Below are 26,378 nucleotides of genomic sequence, written 5' to 3'. Positions count from 1 at the left end.
TCTGTGATCCATCAGCCTTTTTAGTAGCTGGGAAAACAAAGTGTGATCTACTCTGCTCTGGCACTGTGATCTCTAGATTAAACTAAAGGAAGCACTCTCTTCCACTGTGTGGCTCATTTCCAAGTCTTGGCTATCATCCCAATGGATCAACCTTCTTCACAGATCTATGTATCTGAGAAGAGGTGGGAACCGGGGATTATGAGAGGTGGTGGGAATATTCTAGTCTATTTCCTTCAGATGAAGAAACCAATGTTTGGGGCTGTTTTAAGATCTGTAACAGTGGCAGAAAGGAGAGTAGAACTCCGGTATCCCAACTTAAGGGCAGGTACCAAGTTGCAGACAAAAGCCTTGCCTCATCAGTGGCTGGCTTCTTCAGTTCTCTCTGGCTTTGTCACAGCAGTCTCTCTGTGTGAAATCACAAGTGATAGCATTCTCAACCCAGTGTTTCTTCCTTCTCTTCGTCTCAAAGTTGAAGCCTTCCTCTTCTCTCTGTTTCCAGGTTGCACCACTCCAAATCAAGGGAGCTATCAGAACCCGGGGCTGTGAAGAGCAACGGATGATGGCCAGATGACATTCAGGTCACAGGGTTAGAGGTTTCGGAGCTGCTCTTGGTTAAGAGGCTGTGGGCCCCCATGGCTCCAGAGCCGCCTCAGTCTAGCCCACAGCTTCTATGGTGCGCTCTCAGCTCAGCTGGCCTATGGAGGGCAAAGCAGCCCCGTCAAGAACTCCACGTGCTGCACTAAGCTTGGGCATATCCATGGTCATCTATCACTCACAAATATTTACTGGGAGACAACCTCATTACTAAGTACTGGTTTGACCCAAGGCAGCCCACCCTTCCATCCACCTACACAGTATGGGGCCACCACTTTTTATTTGCAGTGCCTGGAGTGAAGAGATGGGGTCTGAGTTTGCCTGCACTGGCAGGAAATAGTCTGGGCAGAGCCCCTCTTTTGCCTAAGGAGGTAAAGGGAGTCATATTCCCGGGTGCCATTAGTCCTTGGCCGGGGCGCCCGCTGGCATCCTACCAGCTCGATGGCAGCTGTGGAAAGGACGGGAACCATTCACTGGTAGGCTTCTGATTCTCCCGCCCAGATCCCTGTCAGGATAGGATTTATATTCCCTGGTCTGTAAACTGGTAGGGTCCTGCTTGAAGCTGATGATGTACAGATGGGGCTTTACAAGAAAGCAAAAGAAGCCACCAAAGAGCCCAGATGAAGCTTAGTATCAGGGTCTGACTCACCTCCACTTCTCTCATTCTTTCTCTTGACTAGTCACTGGGAGTAAAACAAATTGAAAGATGTATTTTCTCAGCCCTTCCTCTCCCACCCTCTGTTCTATTTCTCACATACCCTTCACTGAATTCTTTTTTTATACAGCCACCCCACCCCCACTTCTGTCATTTACTTTCTGCAACGTAAACACAACACTTCTGCTAGTGATGAAAACACTGGGCTCAGGGTTAGAGGACTGGATTGAAATGCTGCCTCTATTGTTTTGTGGATGTATGACCTTAAGTATATTTTTCGCCTGCCCAAGATCAGGACCTCCACCTGTAAAATGGAGGCAACTATGGCAATTACTTCACTGGAGAAACAAAGATTAAACAAGGGTACAGTAAGATCTCTTTCTCTCTCCATCCAACCATCTATTCTTACTACAGTGGAGAGCAGGAGTAGATAAACATCCTAGCAAGTGACTTTTGAGGTGGCTAAGTGAAACCAGAATTCTCATCGACTGGGAGCAAACTGGAGAATTACCTCCAAGCCCAAGTTTCTACACATCTGCTACCTGCCAGGGTTCAAATCTTGGCTCTGCCACTTACTGTGTAAATTTAGGCAACATATTAACTATCATAGTTGTTACTATTTTACTGCAAATGCATGATCAAAAAAGGTCTTGGTAATCAATGGGGAATCTAGCTTGCTTTCAGTAGATCTGTTTCTAGGAATTCAAGAATCCCCTGGCAAATTTAAGGGCATATTCCCTAAACCAGGTTACTAGGCAGCAGACAATCCTGAGACACCCGCGCGGTAAAATGCTGAGAGCTGGGAAACCCATGACCTCCTCATTCTTTGGCATTAGCCCACATGCAGGAGATGGGGGTTTACCTAAGGAGCAAGCTTGTCAAGGTGGAGGGGCGGGGCACAAGGGAGGAGAGTCTGGAGGCAGCCCCAACCCCCGGTTGCCCCCAAATAAGCAATACTAAACCAAAGCCATATTCTAGCGCTTTCCCAGGGCTTAGCCACAGATGGCTCCACCCCCACTAGGCAGAGAAAAGGGCAGTCTTTTTCAGGGGAAAAAGGCTGACCTAGTCCTGCTCTCCTGCACCGGTCTGTCCAATGCCCTAGGGTTTCTCTTCCCCAGAAGTGGGAGCAGGTTGTCAGCAGTTCTTCTTAGGGAGATCCAGCAACAAAGAGGAGCTAGTGAAGCACTGGGGTAGAAGTCTTTAAGACCCACCCCTCTCCATTCACCCGGCTTGGGGAGGGGAAAGGGCGACTGAGGACTGCGAGGTAAAAAGAGTGAGAAGTGTTGGCTGAGGCTCCGTGAGTGAACGGGTTCTCCCGTGGTTTCACGGAGTTCATCTCAATCCTTCACGCCGGCTGCTCTGCTGTCCCATGTCGTTATTGCCCGGGTTCCTCGCACTTGGCCTTTCCTTCCACCTTCTGCCCTCCCTGCAACCCTCATTAAGAAAACTATCATTTCAAAGTTAAAGCCGAGGAGCGGTGAGGAAATTTGCAAGGGAAGGGCAGGACAAAGAGGCACCCGTGCAGTAGCACGGGGCGGGACGCGGAGCCCAGGCTCTCGGTCCTCTGGCTCCAAGCGGCCCCAGCCACCCCCGCGTCCACACCGTGCAGCTCCGAACTCCGCGTATGCTGCCCGGGCTGCGCGGCCAGGCGCCCCGTCAGCGGTCGGTGGGGGTGAGGATGACGCGGTCCGGGCGGGAGGCCGGCCAACTGCAGCAGCCCCGCCGCGCCGCCCGCTTCCCGGCCCCCTGAGCCCACAGCGTCCGGAGCCGGCGGAGGCCCGGCGCCCGGGGGCGGGGCACGGGCCGCGGTCTCTCCCGCCGCAGCCCCGCCGCTCCAGCCTATCAGCGGCCACCCGGCGGCTCCCTCGGCTGGACCAAAATAGCTGCGAACGCCTGCGACTTGCGCGGGGCCTCTCACTTGACGCTCACTCCGGCTTGCTCGCCCGCTCCGCTCCGCTCCGCTCCGCTCGTCTAGAGGGGGCGGGGAGGAAGCGCCGGGGAGGGGGGTGGGGGGTGGGGGAGAGAGAGGAAGGAGGAAGGAAGGGAGGAAGGAAGGAAGGAAGGAAGGGAGGGAGGGAGGGAGGGAGTGGGACGGAGGCGCGGAGCTCCGGGCTGCGCGGCGCGGCGCTGGAAGGCGCCGGCGTTAACCCCTCGAGGGCAGGCAGCGGAGGGGGAGCGGTGTTCATACATAAGAGCACTGCATCACGCTAATCTTCTCCCCAGAACAGTATGCGTCAGCAGTACATTCACGTTCTGACTGAAGGACAAAAGGATGAGAGAGCAGTCTGCGTGGCTGCTGCCTGCAACACCGCGAGCCCGGCGCGAGGAGGAGACGGTGGGCGCCGAGCGCAGGGGCCCCGCTGCTGCCGCCGCCGCCGCCGCTAGCGAGCGCGGACCATGTTCTCGGGCTCCGGAGCGTTCCCCGCAGCCGCGACCCCCGCTGCTCACGCCACCGCCGTCGCCGCCGCCGCCAGCGCTCGGGCCGCTGCAGCAGTCCGCGGGCGGCGCAGCCACTGAAGGCGCCGCGAGCCAAAGCCCGGAACTCGCTGCCTCCGCACAAAGCCAGAGCCGGCGGCGCGCCGGGGGCCCGGCTGCGGCGGGCGGCGGCGGGCGGTTGCGCGCCACCGGGGGCTGAGGCCGCCGCCGCCGCCGCCGCCGCCGCCGGACCCGCGCCCGCCCCCGGACTCCCTGAAGGGGCCTGCGGTACGGGCGCGACCCGGCCGCCGCGCGCTCCTCCGGCCCGCGGAGCCGGTCCCCGCGCTGCCTCCACGCCGCTGACCCGCGGGGACTGGACGAACTGCTGCTCCTCGCGCCGGCACGCGGCGGACTAGGAAACTAAGCCCGGTTTTGGTTCTTTTTAACCCTTCCGAGAAGAGGCGAGGAAAGAAGGGGGTGTGTGTCTGGGGAGGGCGAAGGAGCCTCGAACACCTCCTCTTAACTCTCGCAGCCCCGCGAGCGAACGACTGCACCAGCTGCCTCCGGTCGGGAGCCGCCGACACAAGGCGGGGGGGGGCAGCGCGGCAGCAGCAGCGAGCGAGCGAGCGCGGCCTGGGAGGCTTCGGGGTGCCCCTTTACCCCCACCGGGCGGCAGCCGCGGGAGCGGGCTGGGGGCGCCGGAGGCTCCGGCGATGAAGCGGCATCCCCCGCGGCTGGTGCGAGCCGGTGCCAGGGTCCAAGGACAAAGCAGGGAAGCGCTGGTGGCGCCGCTCTTCGGGCTGAGGGGGGGGCATGCACCTGCATAGCCCGCCGGGCCTTGGCTATCTCCGGCGCGCCTCAACTCCGCCGCTCCGCCGTAGCCTGCTCGGGATTTACTAGAAGCCATTTTGTCTCCCCCACCCCTCCCCTCCCCACCCCTCCCCTCTGCCCTCCCTACCCCCTCGACTTCCCCCTTTTGTTAATTAAAACTAAGAAGTAAGAATGGCAACGACGTGGCCGGCTCCCGTGGAGAACGCTTAAGGACACCACGCCAATTCCTTCCTTCCGAGGTAGGTGACAGCGACTCACTGGGTGGGGATGGTTGCCTCGGGGGTGAGAAAGTCGCGGCGTTCCGAGGGTTTGCCTAGGGGAGGCTGGAGACAGGGGCCACGCTTTAGTTGGGCATGATCCCCCCCCGCGCCCCCCGCTGGTCTGCTCCGTCTCTCTAATCGCCCCCTCCCCACCTCCTTCTCCAGATGGAAAGAGGAGCTCCTAGCTCATTTAAGCCGGGGTAGGGCTGGTTCTCCTTTCCGAGCCAAAATCCCAGGCGATGGTGAATTATGAACGTGCCACACCATGAAGCTCTTGTGGCAGGTAACTGTGCACCACACCTGGAATGCCGTCCTGCTCCCCGTAGTCTACCTCGCGGCGCAAGTGTGGATTCTGTGTGCAGCCATCGCCGCTGCCGCCTCCGCCGGGCCCCAGAACTGCCCATCCGTTTGCTCGTGCAGTAACCAGTTCAGCAAGGTGGTGTGCACCCGCCGGGGCCTCTCTGAGGTCCCTCAGGGTATTCCCTCCAACACCCGGTACCTCAACCTCATGGAAAACAACATCCAGATGATCCAGGCCGACACCTTCCGCCACCTCCACCACCTGGAGGTCCTGCAGCTGGGCAGGAACTCCATCCGGCAGATCGAGGTGGGGGCCTTCAACGGCCTGGCCAGCCTCAACACCCTGGAGCTGTTCGACAACTGGCTGACGGTCATCCCCAGTGGGGCCTTTGAGTACCTGTCCAAGCTGCGGGAGCTCTGGCTTCGCAACAACCCCATAGAAAGCATCCCCTCTTATGCCTTCAACCGGGTGCCCTCCCTCATGCGCCTGGACTTGGGGGAGCTCAAGAAGCTGGAGTATATCTCCGAGGGCGCTTTTGAGGGACTGTTCAACCTCAAGTACCTGAACTTGGGCATGTGCAACATTAAAGATATGCCCAATCTCACCCCCTTGGTGGGGTTGGAAGAGCTGGAGATGTCAGGCAACCACTTCCCTGAGATCAGGCCTGGCTCCTTCCATGGCCTAAGCTCCCTCAAGAAGCTGTGGGTCATGAACTCACAGGTCAGCCTGATTGAGCGAAATGCTTTTGATGGGCTGGCCTCGCTTGTGGAACTCAACTTGGCCCACAATAACCTCTCTTCTTTGCCCCATGACCTCTTCACCCCACTGAGGTACCTGGTGGAGTTGCACCTGCACCACAATCCTTGGAACTGCGATTGTGACATTCTGTGGCTAGCCTGGTGGCTTCGGGAGTACATACCCACCAATTCTACCTGCTGTGGCCGCTGTCACGCTCCCTTGCACATGCGGGGCCGCTACCTGGTGGAGGTGGACCAGGCCTCCTTCCAGTGCTCTGCCCCCTTCATCATGGATGCCCCGCGGGACCTCAACATCTCCGAGGGTCGGATGGCAGAACTTAAGTGTCGGACTCCCCCCATGTCCTCCGTGAAGTGGCTGCTGCCCAATGGGACAGTGCTCAGCCACGCCTCCCGCCACCCAAGGATCTCTGTCCTCAACGACGGCACCTTGAACTTTTCCCACGTGCTGCTCTCAGACACTGGGGTATACACATGCATGGTGACCAATGTGGCCGGTAACTCCAATGCCTCGGCCTACCTCAACGTGAGCACGGCCGAGCTCAACACCTCCAACTACAGCTTCTTCACCACTGTCACAGTGGAGACCACCGAGATCTCACCTGAGGATACAACGCGCAAGTACAAGCCTGTTCCTACTACATCCACTGGTTATCAGCCGGCGTATACCACCTCTACCACGGTGCTCATCCAGACCACCCGTGTGCCCAAGCAGGTACCCGCGACAGACACCAATGATAAGATGCAGACCAGCCTGGATGAAGTCATGAAGACCACCAAGATCATCATTGGCTGCTTTGTGGCAGTGACTCTGCTAGCTGCCGCCATGTTGATTGTCTTCTATAAACTTCGCAAGCGGCACCAGCAGAGGAGTACAGTCACAGCCGCCCGGACAGTTGAGATTATCCAGGTGGATGAAGACATCCCAGCGGCAGCGTCTGCAGCGGCAACAGCAGCTCCATCCAGTGTATCAGGTGAGGGGGCAGTAGTGCTGCCCACAATTCATGACCATATTAACTACAACACCTACAAACCAGCACATGGGGCCCACTGGACAGAAAACAGCCTGGGGAACTCTCTGCACCCCACAGTCACCACAATCTCTGAACCTTATATAATTCAGACCCATACCAAGGACAAGGTACAGGAAACTCAAATATGACTCCCCCTCCCCCCAAAAACTTATAAAATGCAATAGAATGCACACACACACACACACACACACACACAAGACAGCAACTTTTGTACAGAGTGGGGAGAGACTTTTTCTTGTATATGCTTATATATTAAATCTATGGGCTGGTAAAAGAAACAGATTATATTAAAATTTAAAAACAAAAAATCAAAACAAAACTATTTTCTAACTTGTAAGTTCTATTTAAAGGGGGAGTGGGGTTCTTGGGAATGCTGTGGGGCTGAAGCCGCAAGTCAACCTGCTATGATGCCAGAAGGGATTTCTGATCTGAGGCTGAAACTGCTAAGCTAAGCTAAAACAAACATCCCTAAAGAGGTGTGGGCTGCTGAGGGGTGGGGGGCAGGCTGCCATGTTTTAGAAGATGCTTCATAGCATACAGGACTACCATTTCTATAGACATCTTTCTTAAGCTGAGAGCTGTCTTTGCAGATTTATCTTATTTTAAAAATACAAAAAAAGCACCAAGAATTTGTACTGTGCCAAAATGTTGAGAGGCAATAATTTTTTTTCTTCAGAAGCCTAGGGGAAGATAGCTCTGTAACTGTGTTTTAAACAGGAAAACCACCAAAATTCAAATGACTCCCTCAAGGGGCTCAGTCTTTCCGTCTGTCCTTGTGCACAAGTCCCCTGCGTTTGTGCACTGGGACACGCGTGTGCCCCGCCTGACAGCGCGCCTCGGGAAGGAGCAGAGAAGGAAGGGAGCTGGCGTAGCTCTCAGTCAAATGCTTTCACATTGCACCAGATTCCTGCAGATGGGTTTAACCCACTCTTTGTGGGGCATGTGTCTATTCAGGGTTTCCCTTGAGAGGGAGGAGGCCCCTAAAGGGGGTGCGGCAGCAGAGGGGGGTGGGAAGGGAGAGCAGAAGCAGAGAGAATGTATTCACAGGAGGCCATAAATTAGCATTGTGCCATGTCCACCTGTTGTTCCCGGTATCTGACAAATGATTGTAGACAATGATGGCATTTTATGATTTTTCATAAAGGTTTTGTTTGTTTTAAGGTGGAGAAGGAAGAGAGGCTGGGACTGGGGAGCTTGGGGGAGTGGAAGCTTTTCTCATGCTTGTGATTTGGTGACTATTCTAAATGCTGATTCATTAGGGATTATTACAGCTGATGTCAACTGGTTGTGGTGACGGGGTGGGGACAGAACATAAGTGGACAGAGAAAAAGGGCACAGGCTCATTTAAAGTACAGCGAAGCCTTGACAGAACAGGATGGTTCACAACAAAGATGTGGAATCCGCAGTTAAAACAAGAGTGAGACACATGCACACAAGAAGCGAGTTCTGCGAGGAGTCCTGTTGAACGTAGCGCAATGGGGGGAGGCTTCCCTCTCCCAGGCCTACCTCAGGAGGAGGTGGAGGAGAAAGGGTGGGTGTGGGCGGTGAAGGCAGAGATCTCTGTTATTCTGGTCCATTTAATGCTGTAACTTCTTTCATTTATTATTTTAGCTTTAAAAAGAAATAAAGGGTTCAGATTTGAAAGGGGTGGGATGGGTGGGTGGGGGGGAATGCCAACAAAAGAACACTGATTGTAACGTGAGAAAAGTGTATTTTTGTATTTTAATAAATATTGTTCAATTTTTAATTCAATGTCCCCAAAGGGTTAAATTGAATAAGATCATATAGGTTCTTACCAGCATCAACCAAGTCATTTCTATTTAAAGAAAACAAGGGAAGGGGAGGGGAGCGGAGAGGTAAGGTGGGAGGGGAAGGCAATGTTAAAAATGCTAAAGCTGTCAACAATCTTTCCTTAGCTTAAATAAAAGCACCCCGATTCTAGTGCACCTTCCTCCAGCTAAGTGTGTTAGTCCCTGGCTTTGTTGGGGGTAGAACCAAATTCCTGATGCCCTGGAAAAGCAGGGGAAATGGGTCAGCCTCAGCTCCTGGGACCGGGCCAGAAGTTAAATGCCACCTCAGCAGAAGCTGCTGGTCAGGCAGCACCGGCTCTGCCCAGGGACCCTGGGGGACCTGGATTTAAGAGGTCTGCGGTAATGCTGTTTGGCTTAAGTTTCCCACAGGCAATGTTCCTTCTGTTCTCTGGGTGCCAAATAGCCAAACATGCCTTGGTGGTGGTGGTGGGTGTCTGTCTCCTGACGCTTCCCAAGTGATGACGTCCAGGGAAGCTGCATGAACCGGGACCCTGCGTCTCTTCAGCGCTTTTATACTGATGCAGGGAATCGGCACTGAGTGGGTGTGAGCTCTCTGGCACTGAGCGGGCAGAGAGGCAGGCAGCACTTTGCAGCAGTTGGCTAAGAAAGGGCCAATTCTTCATCCCCTGGGTAGATGTATATGTAATTTCTGGGTACCGGGGTGCGTGGCAGCATGCGTGCATAGTGCACGTTTAGATACTGCCACTCACATTTCTGGGCTCCACATAAACGTTTCCCTTGGCCTCCCCTTTTCCACACCACCCCCAACACAAGGAGAAAACTGCAGCAGAGTAAAGGGTGGGACTTGGCCAGGACCAGCTGGAAAGGCGAGAAAAGAGCCCTTGCCCAGTGCCACAAGGCAACTCAGGCTGTTTAGGGCAGCTTCCTGGGGACACACTCAGGGGTAAGTGTGGTGAAAGCAGCTGCTTCAGGAACAGAGGGTGTGGGCTGATTTCCTCCCACCCCTCCTTTTGGATAGTCTGAGATTATACAGTGGCTCTGGAATGATCAAGTGTCTGTGGCTGAACTAGAGATCTGAGGGCAGGGGTACAGAAATGGTACCCGCGGAAGAGTCATAAAAACAAACGCATGTGTCCTGGGGGCTGAGCATATTGCCATCTTGGAATCTGAGGGAGAAGTGCTTTCTAGAAGGAACCTGAAAGGTGGGGGAGACTGAGAATATGGCTCCTGGGAATAAGCTTCCTTAGAGCTGCAAGGGTAGCTCCCTTCCCCACTGGGTCCACTCCTCGACTTGGGCAGCGTTTCAGCTTGTATAGCAGCAAGCCTCCAATGCCGTAAAGTTGGGTATGTCCTCCTTTGTAGCGGGCACCTGGGACAGCTTTTCAGAGAGGAGTCCCATGAGTACCAATAGCTTTCATGCTGTGTTGGTGACTCATCCTCAGGCCCAGCGGCCAAGCTACAGAGTTTGTCACCTAAGAATGGGACATGGGTTGGTAGTTCTTCAGGGGAGTAGTTGTAGCAACACATTAGAGGGAAAGACTGCTGCTGCTTATACGAAGTTACAGAATTCTTTAAGGGTCATGAAAGATCATTTAGTCTAATCTTTTTTACACTGTCTGGTCAAGGAAACAGCCCCAGAGAAATGCAAAGATACTTCCAACGTCGCACTGCTTTTAGTGGAAGAGGTGGGACTGAAACCCACATCTCTGGGCTCCCGAAGCAAATGGGCCTTCCTTACTCAGGCTCTTCTGAGCCTTCAAGAACCTTTTTCTTTTCTGGCTGATACGCAGTGGAAATGGGACGACCTCCCTATAGACAATGATGTGTACTCTGCTTAGAGGTGCTCAGTCTCCTTCAGGACTGGCTCTCCTGGCCTCCCACGTCTGACCAGAATTTTGACTACAGGCGTCCCACAGCTGGCCTGAGGGCCACATGTGCTAAGGAGTTCGATTCTCAGGACTGCACAGAACAGCTTCCTATCCTGAGGTTCAACGGCAGATGGCTGCCAGAGACAGGGTGACGTAGATAAGGCAGGGTGTTCACAAAGGGAAGGGTAGCTTGGCCTTCTCCCAACCTCAGCCTTGGAAGCTTGGCTGAGTAGAGGAGTGACAGAGGTCTTAAAGCACCTATCAGAGTAAGTTCTCCATAGTGGAATGCCTTCTGCCTATCTGGCTCAACAAGGAGACCGGGGGTGGGGGGGGGAGAGGGGGAACAGGGTGTCGGGGGAGCTCCTTAACTCCTCTCCTCCACAACACCCGCCCCACCCGAGCTCTGTAAGTGCCATGCTGGGGCTGCTTCTCCCATCATCTCCTCTAGGCCTTTGTCACTCCTTGGTCTTATGCCGCATCATATTATCAGAGAAGGGAGAGCAGACAGGATAGTTTGTAAGGCCTGGAGACATTAGCTTTCTTGGGGCTGTTTAACAGGTATTGAGGCCAGTGGCTTGCTGGGTTCTGGGTAGAACAATGTCGTAGAGTCCCTTGTCAAACGATCCCTATTCGTGGTGGGGAAGAGGTCCAGAGTCCATGCTACTCGCGGTGGAGAGCTTTGGTTTCCTTCTGTGGAGAGGGACTGTGGCTAGGAGAGGGCTAAGGGGAACTTACACAGCCCATACAGCCTAGGCGATACTACCTCAGGGGTCCAGAGCCCACAATTAAGGCCCCAACATTTTGCTGCAACAAAGCAGCAGGGGATTAAAATTAGAGAAAAAGAAAAAGAGAGAGAGAGAAAGAGAAAGAACATTTATATCCAAACATATGTCTGATTTTATCTCCTCTGCTGGCACTCAGCACTCCATGCCATCGGCTAATGCAGGCACTGTTCACGCCATTTCTAAATCCTGCCTCAGCTAAACTGCAAGGCAGCTTTTGGCCCAAAAGCACCTCTCCTGGTCTCTATCATTCAGAAAGCACCCATTACCCCTGAGGGGGTGAGAATGGTTCACGCTGTAGATTAAAGTTGTTTTCATCTTTGCTTTAAATTAAAATGAAGTAAGCTGCTTCTTGGAGCAGGGATAAATGCTTCAGGGACCAGATCAGTGAAACATACATATTTGCAAAGCAACACAGCACAGTGCTTACAAGCACAGACTTTGGATCTGGTATTCCTGGGTTGAATCTCAGCTCCATCGCTTCCTACCCGTGTGACTTGGGACAAATACTCCGCTTATTCATATGTAAAATGGACATCATAGTATCTACACTTCACTACTTCATAGGTTGTTGTGAGAAATGAAATTATATAAATAAAATCACACTCAGAATGGTAACTTAGTGTTGTATTGTTGGTAGTTATTTGATGATAAACATAAGGATATAGGCCAACTGACCAGCCCTCCTCAATCACCTCCTCTATTCTAGAACCTCATCTGTTCCCAGAGAGAGAACATGCTTATGGAGCTATTTCGGAAGGGAAGGATACTTATCGAGAAGTCAGGGACAGTGGGACAGCACTATCTCTATAAGCACAGACCCAATAGGAAAGATGGGTTGTCCTTTCTCCCCAGGAAAACAGCGCTTTGTGCTCTGCTCCCTAATCCAGCTCTCTAGCTGGCCCAAGGAACTGTTTTTAGTTCTGGAATAGATTACCTTTCCTTGCAGTAAGCCGGGAAGAAAGGAAAGGTGTGTTCTTAATGATGCACAAGCTGAGGGCTGGCCAGGAAACATTGATCTCAGAAACCTTGGTCCTTTACTGAGAGGATAAACTTCCTAGAGTCTTCTCCACCTCTCCCTGTTTCACGGTCAGGATACCTTATGAAGGGCAGGGGAGGGCCGAGGCACCAGGAGGGAGAAGGCAGCAGAGAGAGGAGCTATTGGGGCTTCAGAATAGAATTAGAGGGCTTGGAGAAAGTACAGACAGGAAAAGAAAAAAAAGCACCATAACCTGAGCAAGTGAGAACAGAACAGAGCTCTATGGCAGCTACACAGGCTAAGGGTCTGCAATGCAGTTAAGGAGGAAAGCCAGGGAGATTCCTGTCCTAGCTAGCAAGAGGCTGGCTGGACCCCAGATGGGGGAGGACTGTTAAGTGTGAAATTCATGGCATGGAACAGAGAAGAAATGCAGGGAGATCAACTCTCCAAGAGAAGCCTAAGAGAGAATACATTTTGATTTCCTAATGAGTGGCTAGAATTAGATTTTAGGATGATCACAGGTTTTATCCTCTGGTACATGCCAGCTCTACTGTCAGTACTTGGGCCAAACCACCTACCCACAATAGTCCTGTTCTCTATCCTGCAGGCTGTCCCCTGCTTGAGGGAAACAAGCAGCCCTTAGGCCTGTAATCTAATCCTGACCCTGACAGCCTCATTAAGGGGTCTGCTCTGAATCTAGTCCCTCTCTTCTCTTCACAGAAGAGGTTGGTGCAAGTCACTGTTTATCCACAAAAGGAGTATTACTCCAGAGGGAGGGTATTATATAAATTGTGTTTTCCCATAAAAATGGTGATGACTGTGAGTTCGGTGCACATGGACCCCGGCAGTGAGTCAGAGAGATTAGGCCAAGGCCTATGGGGGATATCTCTGGGAGCAACTCTCTTGTCAAAGAGTGTTAGCATTTGAGAGGGCGGTGTCTTCCTTAACTTATCCCGTGAAGATTTTTGACCCTGCACTAGGGAACCACTGAGCTGGGAGGCTGCTCTAACGCCCAGTGTGGGGCTAGATGGAGTCAAGTAGTACTGAGGTACCTTCGTGGTCATTCATTGTGTACCCAGGAACAGTACTAGAACAATTACGAAAGTTCTGATCACTAAATAACAAAGGAACAGTCACTGATCCGCTTGCTTCTTTAATACCCATCCACCTTATAATCCCACTAATAAGTAGTGCCCTCGAGTAACTGTTCTATTGGGGGTGTCCCTCCATAATCCCCATCTGAGTACAATCATCTGCCACAACAGGACCTAGGACATTTTTGCAAGATCCTTCCATTCTAGAAGATTGATGACTCTTCTTCCAATAGTTCTCATGTGGTTTCCTCTTCCAAGGCAAGTCCTTCATCTAGTCGCTTAAAATTCCTTTAAGATCTCACCTCTAGTTTCCCTGTGTCTGCGCTGGTACTGGTTTAGTCACTAGATAAGTCACTCTACCTGCTCAATGAGTCAGCAAGGATGACTGAGAAGAGCTTTCACATAGTAACTGTTCTCTGTGCAAAGTTTGGTTTCCGAGCCTCCGGCTACTTCTTCCTAGAGTCTTAAAGGCCCTGGTTTCTTCCCTTCACCTACCTACTCAGATTCCGCCCTGTAAATGAACCGAGTGAGTTACAGGCAGCTCTCCAGAGGCAGGTCCTGGCACAGAGAGTGCGCAGTGTTTGCAGGAATGCTCAGTGCGTCCCTCACAAAAGACCCAGCACAGGCCCTGAAATGGAGCTGAGGCCTCATATACTAACAGCCGGTTCCTGCAGCCTACCGGCTGCAGTGGTAACAAGTTCTAATCTATTACCATTGCAAGAAGACTTAATTTCTGGACTTAAAGGAAGTCGGATAATACTTTATCCTATTAGCTTTGCCTGTGTGAATTGACAATGGCTTCCTTCTGACATGACAGCATATTCTTCCAATTCATCTCTTTAAGGGGATGAATTGGGATGAATTGGGAGAGTCTGGAGTAAGAAAGGAGGGAAGGCCAAGAAAGACATCGCTAAAGGAACCAGGGAAAGAGATGAAAAATTTTTAATTAGAAACGGGGAGGGAAGCTTGGAGATACCTGGCCAGACTGAGAGATCTCAAAGCATGTTTGCATTTCATTTGGTTACTCTGGTGAGGGAAGTGACTGCACCTCCTGGGTGTACCATGTGCATGTGTGTCAGAAGGTTCTGAAGCCACAGACAAGTACAAAAACAAGCAGAGTGGGGACCTGGCCTAAGCCATGCCTTTCTTGTTCCAGCCTGCTGTGCCTGCAGGGTAGCTTTCCCTTTCTTTAGCCCCCTCTGCCACCCTCCTGTCTGAAGCCCACATCTGCTCTGACCAGTGCTATCAGGCCAGCAGAGGCTACCTCCACATCATGGGTGTCTTATCAAGGCTGGTCAACCTTGGGATGGCAAGACACTGAGGACAGAATGATGGTTTATAGCTTCAAAATTCAGGGATGTGGAGACAGAGAAGGGAATTTAATTTCCAAGTTAATTCAGAAAACTTATTTACGAGGAAAATGAAGGCCAGAGAGATGTGACTTGCTCAGGTGTCACATAGCTGGTGATGCAGAGACCAGATCTCTGGGCTTTGGGTTCTCAACCCAGCAGTACTACTGAACACCAGCAGGGCCACGGTGAATAACAAATCCAGGGGGCGCCATTTACAGAAACTACAAAGTGATTAGTGTCCCCCAGAGTTTGCAATTTGATGCAATCCCTTACAGTTTGCTTCCAGGGAGAGGAGGGAGAGAAGGGGAAGGCCTTTTACGCCAGTTATCTGTGCTTAATGCTCTGACTTGGTGCCCACTCGTGACTTCATTCACACAACTAGAGCTGAGGAATGAGGCAACTTTTCCTTTCTCTTGCACCACAAATGTTCCAAGGCGTGTGAGTTTTGATGGCAGCCCAAACAGGTAATAAATTAAAAGGAGCATTTGCTGCTTTATGCCGCCTACCCCCCATTCTCCTATAAGAGCAGAGAACTATGAGGTAAAGAATGTGTATCCCTGTGCAGGGAAGGCATATAGAAGCTGTATCAGGTTAGAGGTCTGTTCAAGGTCAAGATGACCACTAGAGAAGCAGAGAAGTCTGGAGTCCTGCTTCCACGTCTCTCACCTTCCCTGGTACTGTGTAAACTAGGGGACCCTTGCAGGGAAGGCTCAGAGCCCAGGCTGACTCTAAGACCTTCTCTGAAACATGGTCTAGAAAGCTAGTAACTGTCTCCTCTTCCCAACCACCTCAACAAATCCTCTCTTGGGAAATGGAGAGGTCCTGGCTATAATTTTATCACATACATTTAATTAGAATCTGTCTCCTTCATGATGGTTTCAAGCCAAGTCCCTGCAGAAACATTGTAAAAGAACAGCCGCTTTCAACCAAGGATCTTTTAACCAAGTTAATTTAGCAGAAATTTGCCATCTTGGATGGGATAGCATTACCTCTCTTTTTGACTTCAAAGCTGGGAAGAGAAGGGAGGTGGAGAATGCAGAGAAATAAAGAGGAGGGCGGGGGCTTCCAGCAAATGAGTTTTCATCTATTAAGGAGTGGTAATTTCTGCTAGCTCCCCTAGAGACTGGTCCCCTCCAATAATGGCCTGACTCTAATGATTCCCACTCCTAAGCAACAGCCTGTGTTCTGCTGGTGTTGAGACAAACTGTGCCAGAGAAATTCCCTTTCTCTCGGAAGTGCTGCTGTTGTTACACAGGAGAGATTAGCCAGCCAGGAAGATGTGCTCTTGGTGGGGGCGAGGATAACAAGAAAGAATGCTCTTCTCCAGCGGGCACGGCATGCTGACCTAGGATATAAAAGGCTGAGCGGGAGGCTAGAGGTTAGTGAGAAGATGAAATGGGCAGGCACTCTGACAAGAGAAAGTGAAAGCTTAGGTGCCTCCTGAGGAGTGAGGAACTCCACAGGAGACAAGCACTGGCTGGCTGGGAGGCAGGGGGAAGGCTCCGGGGTGTGGACTGTGGGTGTGGGTTGAGCTCGGATGCAGTGGACAAGAACTGATGGGCGTCTGAGATGTGGAACATGGTGATCGGTTCACTGGAATCAATTTCGGACCCTTAAATGTGGGCCTTTTCCAGGATAGAAGCATAGGAATGTGGGTCACCAATGAAATGGGGGTGACAGCTGTGACTAAGGCTGCAGTGTCCGCTGAAGGGCTGGGGTCCTCCCATTCCGCCCTCTCCCTTCTACACTGAGATCCGTGTAGAAGCTCATTCTGTGGCTCTGGTTTTTGCTGAGGCTGCTGCCAGCAGGTCTTGAGTAGGGGGTGGGGAGCCCCCTTATTTTGCCCCTGGTGGCTTCCTTGTGATGGAGACAGAATGCTTCCAGAGGCTGCCTTGCCAGATGTGCCAGCAGGCAGCCCGGCCAGAGAGCCTGCAGTGCAGACAGATGCCCTGTGCCGGATGCAGGACGGTGAGACCCTTTATGGTACCGCGGCTCAGCTCTGGGGCAGGGCCAGAGCGGCAGGGTAACGCTCCTCAGCCAGATTCATCTCCCCCCAAACCTCTGCAAATATGTGGGCCATGGAGGGAGGCAAATTTAATTAAATTACTATGTCATGGGCTGCCCTTCCTAAGCAAGGGCTAAACACAGGCTCCCGCTGACGCGCAGACCCATCTGTGGACACAGAGCATGCGCTGCTTTGTGCCCGGGCCACCAGCAGCTGGATGGGGTTGGCAGTGCGCGGTGCTGGCCCCTCTGCCGCAGCCAGGCCGCGTCAACAACAATCCAGCCCCGGCCCCATCCGGCTCTGATGACCTTTTCCTTTCTACTTAAAAGATGACTGAGCGGCACTCCCCCTTCCAACATTAGTTCATTTCTCCTCAAATGCCTCTCCCGCTGACACCCAGGCCTTCCCGTCAGGCGGTGCCCTGTGCGGAGCTGGGGAAGGAGGCCTGAAGCCACAGAGAAGTGTGATTCAGAGGAGAGCAAGGGCAGGGTTTGCTGAGCTTGGCAGGAGACGGAGGGGTCTCCCTGGTGAGTCTCCTGAGCGCTGCTTCAGCAGCCCCCCCCCCCGCTAGCAAGGCTGTGTAGCACAGGGAGCTGCGTTCAGAGGCTGGAGGAGAGCTGCACAGCTGTCTTTCCCCCGTCCCTGCACGAGTGCCATGGTCGATACAGAGCCTGATGGTCACACGGAGGCAAGGAAGTTCAGCAGCAACGAGAACCACTTAATATGTGGAAATCAACACACGAATGCTGCCTGTGCTGTACACATCCACCCCACAAAGCGATTCCGTGTCGCTTCTGGTCTGGAAGGGAGGCCTCGCTACTCTAGTTTACAAAGTACTACAAGGGTAAAGACTTTGCCCTGAGTAGTGCTGCTGCTGATCCTTGGGCTTCCCTCTGCAGGCGAGAAATGGCCTGAGGTGGTACCAGGTGTGAAGTGGAGAGCAGGAGCCACTAAGAGCCAGCTAATGGGGTTGTCCATTTGGAAGAAAGACCCCAGAAATATGGGGCGCCTGGGTGGCTCAGTGGGTTAAGCCTCCGCCTTCAGCTCAGGTCATGATCTCAGCGTCCTGGGATCAAGCCCTGCATCAGGATCCCTGCTCGGGCTCACTCCACCCCTACTTGTGCTCTGCCTACTTGTGATCTCTCTCTCTCTCTGTCCAATAAATAAATAAAATCTTAAAAAAAAAAAAAAAAAAGAAAGACCCCAGAAATGTGAGCTGGGGAATCTCTCCCCGCTTGTCCCCCGAGAGAACAGAGCCACTCTCATGCCTAAAATTTTAGCAAATGTAACACCTGGAGCTGGAGACAATAGGAAACATCTGGGCACTGAGCAGTTATTCTCATGCACCCTCTCAGGTCCGGGGCATCCTGGCACTGAGCAGAGCCCCCACCTCCCCACCCCCGCTCACCCGGGGTGATGTGAGCAGCGTGGGCAGCTCTGGGAGTCGAGGCAGGCTTAAAGGCAGGCAAGGCCATGGTGAGTCCAGAGCGCAGAAGATGGGGGGGAGGGGTGGGCAGAGCCTCCCACTCCCAATCTCCAAGCTCTGAAGGTGCTCTGAGGGGCCTGCAGGATGGGGAAGGTGGCTCCCTGCTGGAGCAATTCTGTCCTCCTGACCTGTGCCAAGCAGTTCCAGGGCCATTCTCTTTTTATAATCGGGGATGGGGTTGGCAGTGGATCCACCGCAGGTTTCTGGCTACAAATCTAATGGTTACTCTGAGAGTTAAGGCAAATACTGTCAGTTTGGGTCCTTGGGACCCAACTCAAGAACCTGGACTGTGCCCATAAGTCACTCTCAGCCCAGCAGTTTTAACGGACTAGAATTTGTGGATCAAAATCAAAAGCAGGCAGGTCATTAAAGTGTCGTCAAAGAAAAAAAAATGTCAGAGGAGAAGACAATGAATCCAAAAGAGTATGTTATCTAATTAAGAGGTAAGCAACAATTGTAGCAGAAGAGACAGCAAGGTATAATGCTAGAAGGCAGCCCAGGAGGTCAGGGCCAGTCATGAAGAACAGGAAATTGACCAGCTTGGTGACCTTGATCATGTGGCTTCAGAGAAACAAAAAGGTTCCTTGGTACTGGACTATGCCCAAGGATCTTTCTTCTTTACACATGCCCAGTGGGACAGAAGAGAGTAGACCCCATGCCTAGGCTGTAGGAGCCATGACATCTGTAGTGGAGTAAGGTCCCCCTTAATTCCATTCCACCCAAGTGGCTCCATGCTCACTGGGACAAAGAGCACTCACCAAATGCCTGGCCTTGAACTATGGAGATAAAAGCAGGTAACTCTTCAGGTAGTCCCTGTCTTCTTTAGTCAGTGTGTTACTGGTCCTTGGGTGCCAACTGAGACATTTTATCATGATAAAGGATTAAAAATACCCTTATCCCGAAGAATAAAATACCCCAGAGACTAACAGAGCTCAGTCTCCATATTACCCTATAAAAAGGGTTGGCTCTGGGGGCTTATGTTCCCGTTTAAGCAGCCTAGGATTGGGATAGTTTTCTCCATCAAGAAAAAAGCCTTGAAGTAAGGTGCGTAACAGCAAAGGAAGCCTCAGGATGAATCATGTGAATATTAGTACTGCTGAACCTATGGCATTCCAAAGCTGCTGGGGTCCCCAAGGTTTATAGATGACCCAGATGAGCTGGTATATTCACTATGGGCCCTGTCCCTAACCACACAGGTGCAGGAGACTGCTGCCATAGCACTCCCTCCCCGGCGCCGGCTGTTGCTAGAGTGTATGGCTGTGGGTCTGTCTCAGAGACAGCTTGCGAGACGGGACACCCTGATTCCGGTGTCTTGTCCATAGCTCAGCAGTGAGGTGCCATAGGAAAAGGCAGAGTGAGGCTCTAGGGCTACTGCAGCCAATCTTTCTCACGTACAAGGTCACCCACGACCCCTCTCGCATTTGTTACCTGTCACTTCATTTCTCTTGCAGAGGGACAAGGGGAAGGGAAATGAATTGATTACAGTGGTGTATTACAGGGCACTACTCTTCAGCACCTTGAACTGGACTGAGGAACTGAGTGGCGGTGCACTGAGAGGTTGTCAAATCTGCATTTAAGGGAGGAAAGGGTAGGAAGAGAAGGAAAGGTGATTTCTGGCACCTGCTCTCTCCTCTCGCTCTCAGCTCCCAGTAATACTTAGGAAGTGGAGTGGGTGGAACTGAGCATATTTGCAAAAACAGATTAGCTCTGATGCAGCCTGAAAAGTATTTTCAACACAACATGAACTCAGACCCTCCTGTACCCTTGTCCTATGTGCTTCAGATAAAATTGCTGTCATGTTTCCTAGGTTAATATGCCAGAGCATGACCAAAGAGTGGTCTTCCTCTTGGCCGCAGGTTGACCAGCGGGCAAGGGCTGGCTCAGCCCCTTCATCTGGGGGAAAGCAGGGCAGGAGAGGGATGGGAGTGGCAGACATCGCTGGATAAGGCTGTGGCCATCTGCACTACTGTGAATCAAGGTTGGCTCAGACAGAAGGCGCGAGGGAGGAGGTGCAGCTGCTGATGGCTCAGACAGCTTGGACCTGTCCAGGCAAACAAGCCGCTCAAGTGCAAGAACAGCCAGCCAAGTAGGCAGAGCACGAATAAGGACTTAAAGCTTGAAATATCTGACAAGATATGGAGGGAGGGTAGGAAGCTGTCTGGGATTTCAACTGGTGTCTGGTCTTGCTTCTCACGGCTAAGGCAGACTCTTCTGCTACCGAAGGATGGGATGTGATATTTGGAAGCCAATGGGCAAGCTACTGTTTGGGCTAAAATCACAGAAGTAATATTCCTCTTAAATTGCAAAGACAGTTCTGGACTGTTCTCCTTCACTAATGCCCTCTAAAACAAAATCAAACCATTGTCCCCAGATCATCTCTCTCTGCTTTAGTCACCTGCCCAAGGTTAAGAACAGTGGGCCGTGTGAGAGGGTATGTGTGTGGGTGAGGGCTGGGGGCACAACCACATGGCATCATCAATCGCACAGTGTTGGAAGGGTGTCTCAGAACCAGTCAAGGAAGGTGACGTGGGGTGTGCAGGAGAGGCAAGTACATGCTCTCCTCTTCCACTTTCCAGGGGAGTGGTGGTGGGGAGGGCAAGGCCAGTGGTGGAAGGTTCAAGTGTTATTATAGCTCCTTCTAGTGAAGACTCTTTGAGACAATGGTTCTCGGTCCCAAGTATATGTTGCCAGCACTGGGAAGCTGTTAGAAAATATCAGTGTTCAGACTCTAGATCAAATATGGTGGTATCTCTAGGGGTGGTGATAGGATTTCAGTATTTTAAAAATGTAGCCAGGTGATTCAAGGGCAGGTTCAGGGTTAGAACCTCTGTTTTCGAGTCTAGAGGGAGCAGGGAAAGACTCAGGGGTCGCGCTGGTTTCTGACAGGGAGGACAGTCCTGTCACTAACAACAGAAGTGTTTCTTGTACCTGGTTCTGCTTTAGCTGAGTGAGTGTCCCTGAGGGTTCACTGAGCTCCAGGAGGGGTCCCTTCCAGGAGAGCTGGCCAAGTATCAATTGACTGACTGCCCTGGAAAAAAAACAAAGGGAAACCCTCCTACAAACATGTCACCCTCCTCAGAGCCCCAGGTGAGGAGGGGGAGGGGACAGACTGCTCAGAGGCCCATGAATATCAAAGGGGAGACACCAAGGCACAGGGAGACCACCATTTATTCCAAAGGAAAGTGGAAAGAGAACCAAATAGCGTGTTTCTCTCTAGCCATTACCAGCTAGAAACCCTTCCTCATCCCATAGGCTGCTGTTCTACAAGCTAACTCAGGCAAGGCGGGCAGAGTTCAGGTCCATAAGCCCAAATGAATGAGAAACTACTTTTTAAAATGCCAGGTTTCTGACCCTTAGCCTAGTGGCATTCCCTGCCACAGCCCTGCTTCGGCTCACTTCCTCATCTATATGCCTGTTTAGAGCAAGTACAGTGACTGGCACAGTGCCAGGGGCTGGGGAACAATGGAGATGAAAGACTTGGTTCTTGCCCTTGAGGAGTTCCTACAGTGGGGAAAACAGCAAGATGGATAGCCCAAGGGTGGCAAGAGGAGAGAGATATACTAGGCAGCAGAAGAGAGTCAGGAAAGCTTCTGTCTCCTCCCATTCGAACAGTCCAGTGAAGGCCACAAAGCCCCGAGTTTCCCATTTTAGTGACTCTGAGGCTACTTGTTCCTCTGAGCAGGCAGAGGAAGAAACAGCCCATCTGAATTCTGGATGTAGGCACCGGACAGTGGTAGGACTCCTAGTGATTCAGAACCGGGGAAAGACGGATGCTCTGGGCCTTCCTACAGAGAGGCAGGGGTGACTTCTACACCTTTCTCAAGCTGGCATTTGCTCAAAGGACTGTTCTAAGTCTTCCCCAGGGAGTGGGAAGGACACCCATGCACTCAGTAAATTCTACTGGTAGCAAAGCTCTGGGCTGGTGAGTGACCTCGGGCAGTTTGTAGCTTTCCCTTATGCTCCAGCTTCCCTTAGCAATACACCAACTTGCTGAAAGGTATACGTCACAAAGCCCACTGAAGGAAGAGGAGATATTCTGCTTACGAGTGGAGAGGTGTTAAGTCAGGGTCCCAAGCCAGGCTGTGGTATTTAAATGTAGCATGGTGGGGCACCTGTGGCTCAGTCTCTGCCTTCAGCTCAGGTCATGATCTCAGGTCCTGGGATGGAGCCCCACATCAGGCTCTCTGCTCAGCAGGGGGCCTGCTCCCCACCCCCCGCCTGCCTCTCTGCCTACTTGTGATCTCTGTCTGTCAAATAAATAAAATCTTTAAAAATATTTTTAAAAAATGTAGCACGGAAGCTTCCAGCCACAACTCCAGAGTACCCTTTAGTTGGGTTGCAGCAAGCTTCTGTTTCTCCCACCTGCGGAGCAGCCACAGCAAAACAGTGCTTGGGAGTTGAGGCAGGTGCTGAGGACACAGAAAAGCCCTGACACACTTGCACAGAGAACCGAGAGCATGTGGACTCCTGGGAAGGACAGGGAGGTGCAATTTCAGCCCCCTCTCCCCTCACTGTGGCTTCAGCAGAATCCCACTAGGTAAAGTGCTGAACATTGAGGAAGTCAGGATGCTCCTGTGCGGGTGTCACCATGCAGTGGTCTTTTCTGGCCCTGGCGTGGCAAGCGAGGTCCTTATGGTGGTATGCAGGAGTGCTGGCAAGTGACTAGGCAGGTAAAGCCCAAAGCACAAAAGCTTTTGGGGCTGGGTGATACTGAGGTCACTCAGACCAGACAAAGCTGCCTCACTGTCCATTCTGAATTCTGATTCTAGGTGTCATTTGTTCTTTGTGCCCGCGTTGTTCTTCACCGCCTCAAGAGCCTACGGTCCAGATTATTTACGGGAACTTATCCTGAAAGGTCACTCTTAGGTTACACAAAGCTCCAAGTCAGAACTGATCTAGGGTGTGGGGATCCAAATTAATCTTCTAAACCACCAGTTCTCCACCTTAGCTGAACACTGGAATCCCCTGGAGAGATTCTAAGCTTTTTAAAAAACATTTTTTATTACTAAGAAAACTTTTGAGAAAAATTCGAAAACACTGTAACCAGAGCATAGTAAAGAACTCGCATATACTGACCATCCAGACTGAGTAATTTTCAAAACAGGTCTGCTCCAGCTAGCCCCCTTTCTCTTTGCTCATATATTTTAAGGCATGTCCCAGACATGATGTCACCCCACCTTTCTATATACTTCAGTATGCATCTCTAAAAAACACAGCCATTTTCTTACATAATCACAATGCCATTATCACACTGAATACAACCAACAAACTATTCCTTGGTATCCCCTCATGCCCAGGGAACATCAAAAGCTGGTGCCTGATGAAACCAGAATCTTCGAAGGGAGACCCAGGTTTGAATATCTGTCCTGAACTCCCCACGCTCCGTGACTCCAGTGTGCAGGGTTGAGAACCACTGCTCCATCCACCCGGGATCCTGCTATTGGGGGTCTAATGTGAGCTCTGTGAATATCCTTTCGCCCCCGATCACATGGTACACAACAAAAAGGTCTGAGAGGTCTGAAGAGTTGTCCCCAGCTGCCCAGTGTGCTCGGAGGGCCCTCAGCACCTCACACCAGGCCAGCCAGTTCTATGCCTCCTCCGCTTCCAGCTCTTCTCCCTTCTGTACGTGCTGCCTCTCTGGCCTCATAGCCCAGCAAACTCAAGAGCTGCGGCACCCGGGCTCAGACAGGATTAATTTGGCCCGTGCTGAGGGCTGTGCCAAAGCTTCCTGGGCGTTGGCACTAGGGTTTGGGACTACAGCCTTCCGTTTTAACTATTTATAGTATTTCAAAACTCACTAAACAGAACACGCAGCAGATACAACGAGGCTTAAGCACCGCAGCTAAGACCTCCCTGACCAATGGCGCCCGCTCACAACCCATCGGCTAGAGACACGGCAGGCCCCTCATGGGTTGCGCAGAGCTGGCGGCTCCCCAGGGGCTCTGGGTGGGTGGGGACAACCCCTGGAGCAGGGACCAGTGACTGCTGGGTAGAGGGAAGCTCGCGCACAGCCAGCTGGCCAAGAGGGGTGACCCCTCTTGCCTTATGGCCCCAGTGCCCAAGCCAAGACACCTCTTGCCTTCTTTCCACGGCTGCCTCTGAGGGTGCCTCACAGTCACTGCAGCTGTCGGGGACTCCTCAAGGTCCATGTGAGTGTGAGGAGCACCAGAGGCGATCACGCCACCCAGTCTGACTCTGGGCGTGTCCATGCTGTCGGCCCACTTCCCAGCTTAAGCAGGAGCTAACTAGACACAGGTGGGGGTCTGGGCAGACTCAGGGGAGGGGGGCTTGAAAGGCAGGCCTGACAGCTGAAGAGGGAGACTGAGTGAGGCACAGGACCTCATGGCAACTAGGGTGTCTGTCTCTGGATCTCTCTGCTAGGTCCTCTCAGGTCTAGAGGTCATTAATCTAGCATACTCATTTTTATGTGGGAAGATGAAGCCTTGGGAAGGTTAAGTGATTTTTTTACCAAGGTCACAGATTCAGTAAATAGAGGAGCCAGGACTTACACATGGGATTTTTTATTACAAGTACAGTGCTTTTTTCTACTATACTATGTCATCCCAATGAACAGATCCACTCTAAGCATTCAGCGAGTGTTTAAAGCACTACTGGGAAAGGTATTTTCAGTTTAGGTGCCCAAGGGACCAAGGAATGTCAGGTCAGAGTTCCCTGGATGACCTGGGAATTTTACAATCCCCTGGCTCCGCAGAATTCAAGGGTCAGACTCAGCACCTGATGATACGTTCAGTGGGGGAGCCCCACAGATCTATGATCTTCATTAGCCAGAGATCTACAGCCATTCCCTTCTTTTCTGCCTGGGGGAGTGGGAAACGCCTGGTATTAGCCTGACTGGGGGATGGAGAAAAGGGGGCAAGCATAAGGCCATAGCTGTCTGGTTTGATGCAGAAATTGACCTTTCTCATTTCTTGGCATTGTTATGACCCTTATGAAAGAATCTGGAAGCTTAAGTCAAAAGGACTGGGAGGACTGGGTCAAACAAAGGAAAAAAAAAAGCATTAAATATTCAGAGGTATGGGGGAAGGTGCACACTGGTTTAGGAAGAAGAGTGCAATGCAAGCTGAACGTTTCTGGAGTGTTTACTGTAGGTGAAGACTGTCTAGAGTCCTGTGTTGTCCAATATGGTAGTCACTAGTCATGTGTGGCTATTAAAATTAAAATGTTATTAAAGATTCTGTGCCTCAGTTGCACTAACCACATTTCAAGGCTCAATATCTGTATGTGGCTAGTGGTTACCATACTGAACAATGGGGATAAAGGATACTTCCATCACTGCAGAGAGTCTGACTGGACAGGGCAGGTAGACTCTGGCTGTCCTCTCACATTTCTGACTGGCCATCATGAGTTGTTTCTTAGCCCCTTTGGGAAAGAGTTGAACTTGGGGAAGCTAGTCCAGCAAACTTGCTAAACTTAGGAACTCAAAGAAGCTTAGAGCAACCGGGAACATGAATGCCCCAGTGTACTAGACTCTAACCCCTCTCCTCTCAGGGCCTTGTCTGCTTGTTCACAGCCATTCTGACCTTTGCATATTTTATTTCGTTTCTATTTTATGCTGTTTTAATTGATGTTTAATATAGCTTTACTCTGTGTGGTGTTCCAAGCCCCTCACTAGGGGGCCGCTCACAGGCAGAAGCACAATTAATAGCAATCCCCAGAAAATTATGCCCTGTATCGAAGTTGTCATTGTACCATATAAATGCTTATTATTACTATTGAATTCTCCAGCCCTGACACCTCCCTGTGTTTACTAGGTAGCAGATAAACCTCTGTGTTTGTGCCTTCCCTACTCTACCACACCATCAGGACTAAATATAGCCCTTGTGTGTATGTTTAGCTCCATTTAGCTGTGCTTTGGAAAAGGGGGGAAAAATCAGAGTTAATAAAATTAAATTGCCGGAAAATGTGATCTGTTCCTCCCCAACCTGACAAGCCCTTGAAAGACACACAGATATCACTGCTAATGAGATGATGGGTAACCAGCCTCAGCTATAAGGTGGGGGCAAGGCCCAGAGCCTGCTAACGCGGCATGGTTTTTGGATCTGCCTCCTCTGAGAGAACAGAGGGAGCAGGCCCAAGAGTGCAGCACGCGGGGGGCAAGGGGTGCACCTTGGGTGTGGCCTGGGAGAAAGTGACCAGAAAAGTGCCTGAGCTGGAGTCCTACCCATGGAGCCAGA

At 51.7% G+C, this 26,378-nt stretch overlaps 2 protein-coding genes across 2 annotated transcripts in view; one reads left to right on the top strand and one right to left on the bottom strand.

Moving 5' to 3' along the window:
* Positions 1-26,378, bottom strand: part of SND1 (staphylococcal nuclease and tudor domain containing 1) — a 415,583-nt gene that overhangs the window by 55,999 nt on the left and 333,206 nt on the right. The window lies entirely within an intron of this gene.
* Positions 4,628-7,164, top strand: LRRC4 (leucine rich repeat containing 4). Its single transcript, XM_044246516.1, has 2 exons — positions 4,628-4,734; positions 4,921-7,164. The coding sequence occupies exon 2, from the start codon at positions 5,021-5,023 to the stop codon at positions 6,971-6,973; it is 1,953 nt and encodes a 650-aa protein (XP_044102451.1). The 5' UTR covers positions 4,628-4,734; positions 4,921-5,020; the 3' UTR covers positions 6,974-7,164.

This window comes from Neovison vison, chromosome 4 (genome assembly GCF_020171115.1).
Source record: "Neovison vison isolate M4711 chromosome 4, ASM_NN_V1, whole genome shotgun sequence".
NCBI classification, from domain to species: Eukaryota; Metazoa; Chordata; class Mammalia; order Carnivora; family Mustelidae; genus Neogale; species Neogale vison.
The sequence above is the reverse complement of the archived record's forward strand: the minus strand, read 5'-3'. Positions and strand labels throughout refer to the sequence as shown.

What these genes read in the sequence shown, in the direction of transcription:
- LRRC4 (XM_044246516.1), top strand. Translation starts at nt 5,021, where the DNA reads ATGAAGCTCTTGTGGCAGGTAACTGTGCACCACACCTGGAATGCCGTC.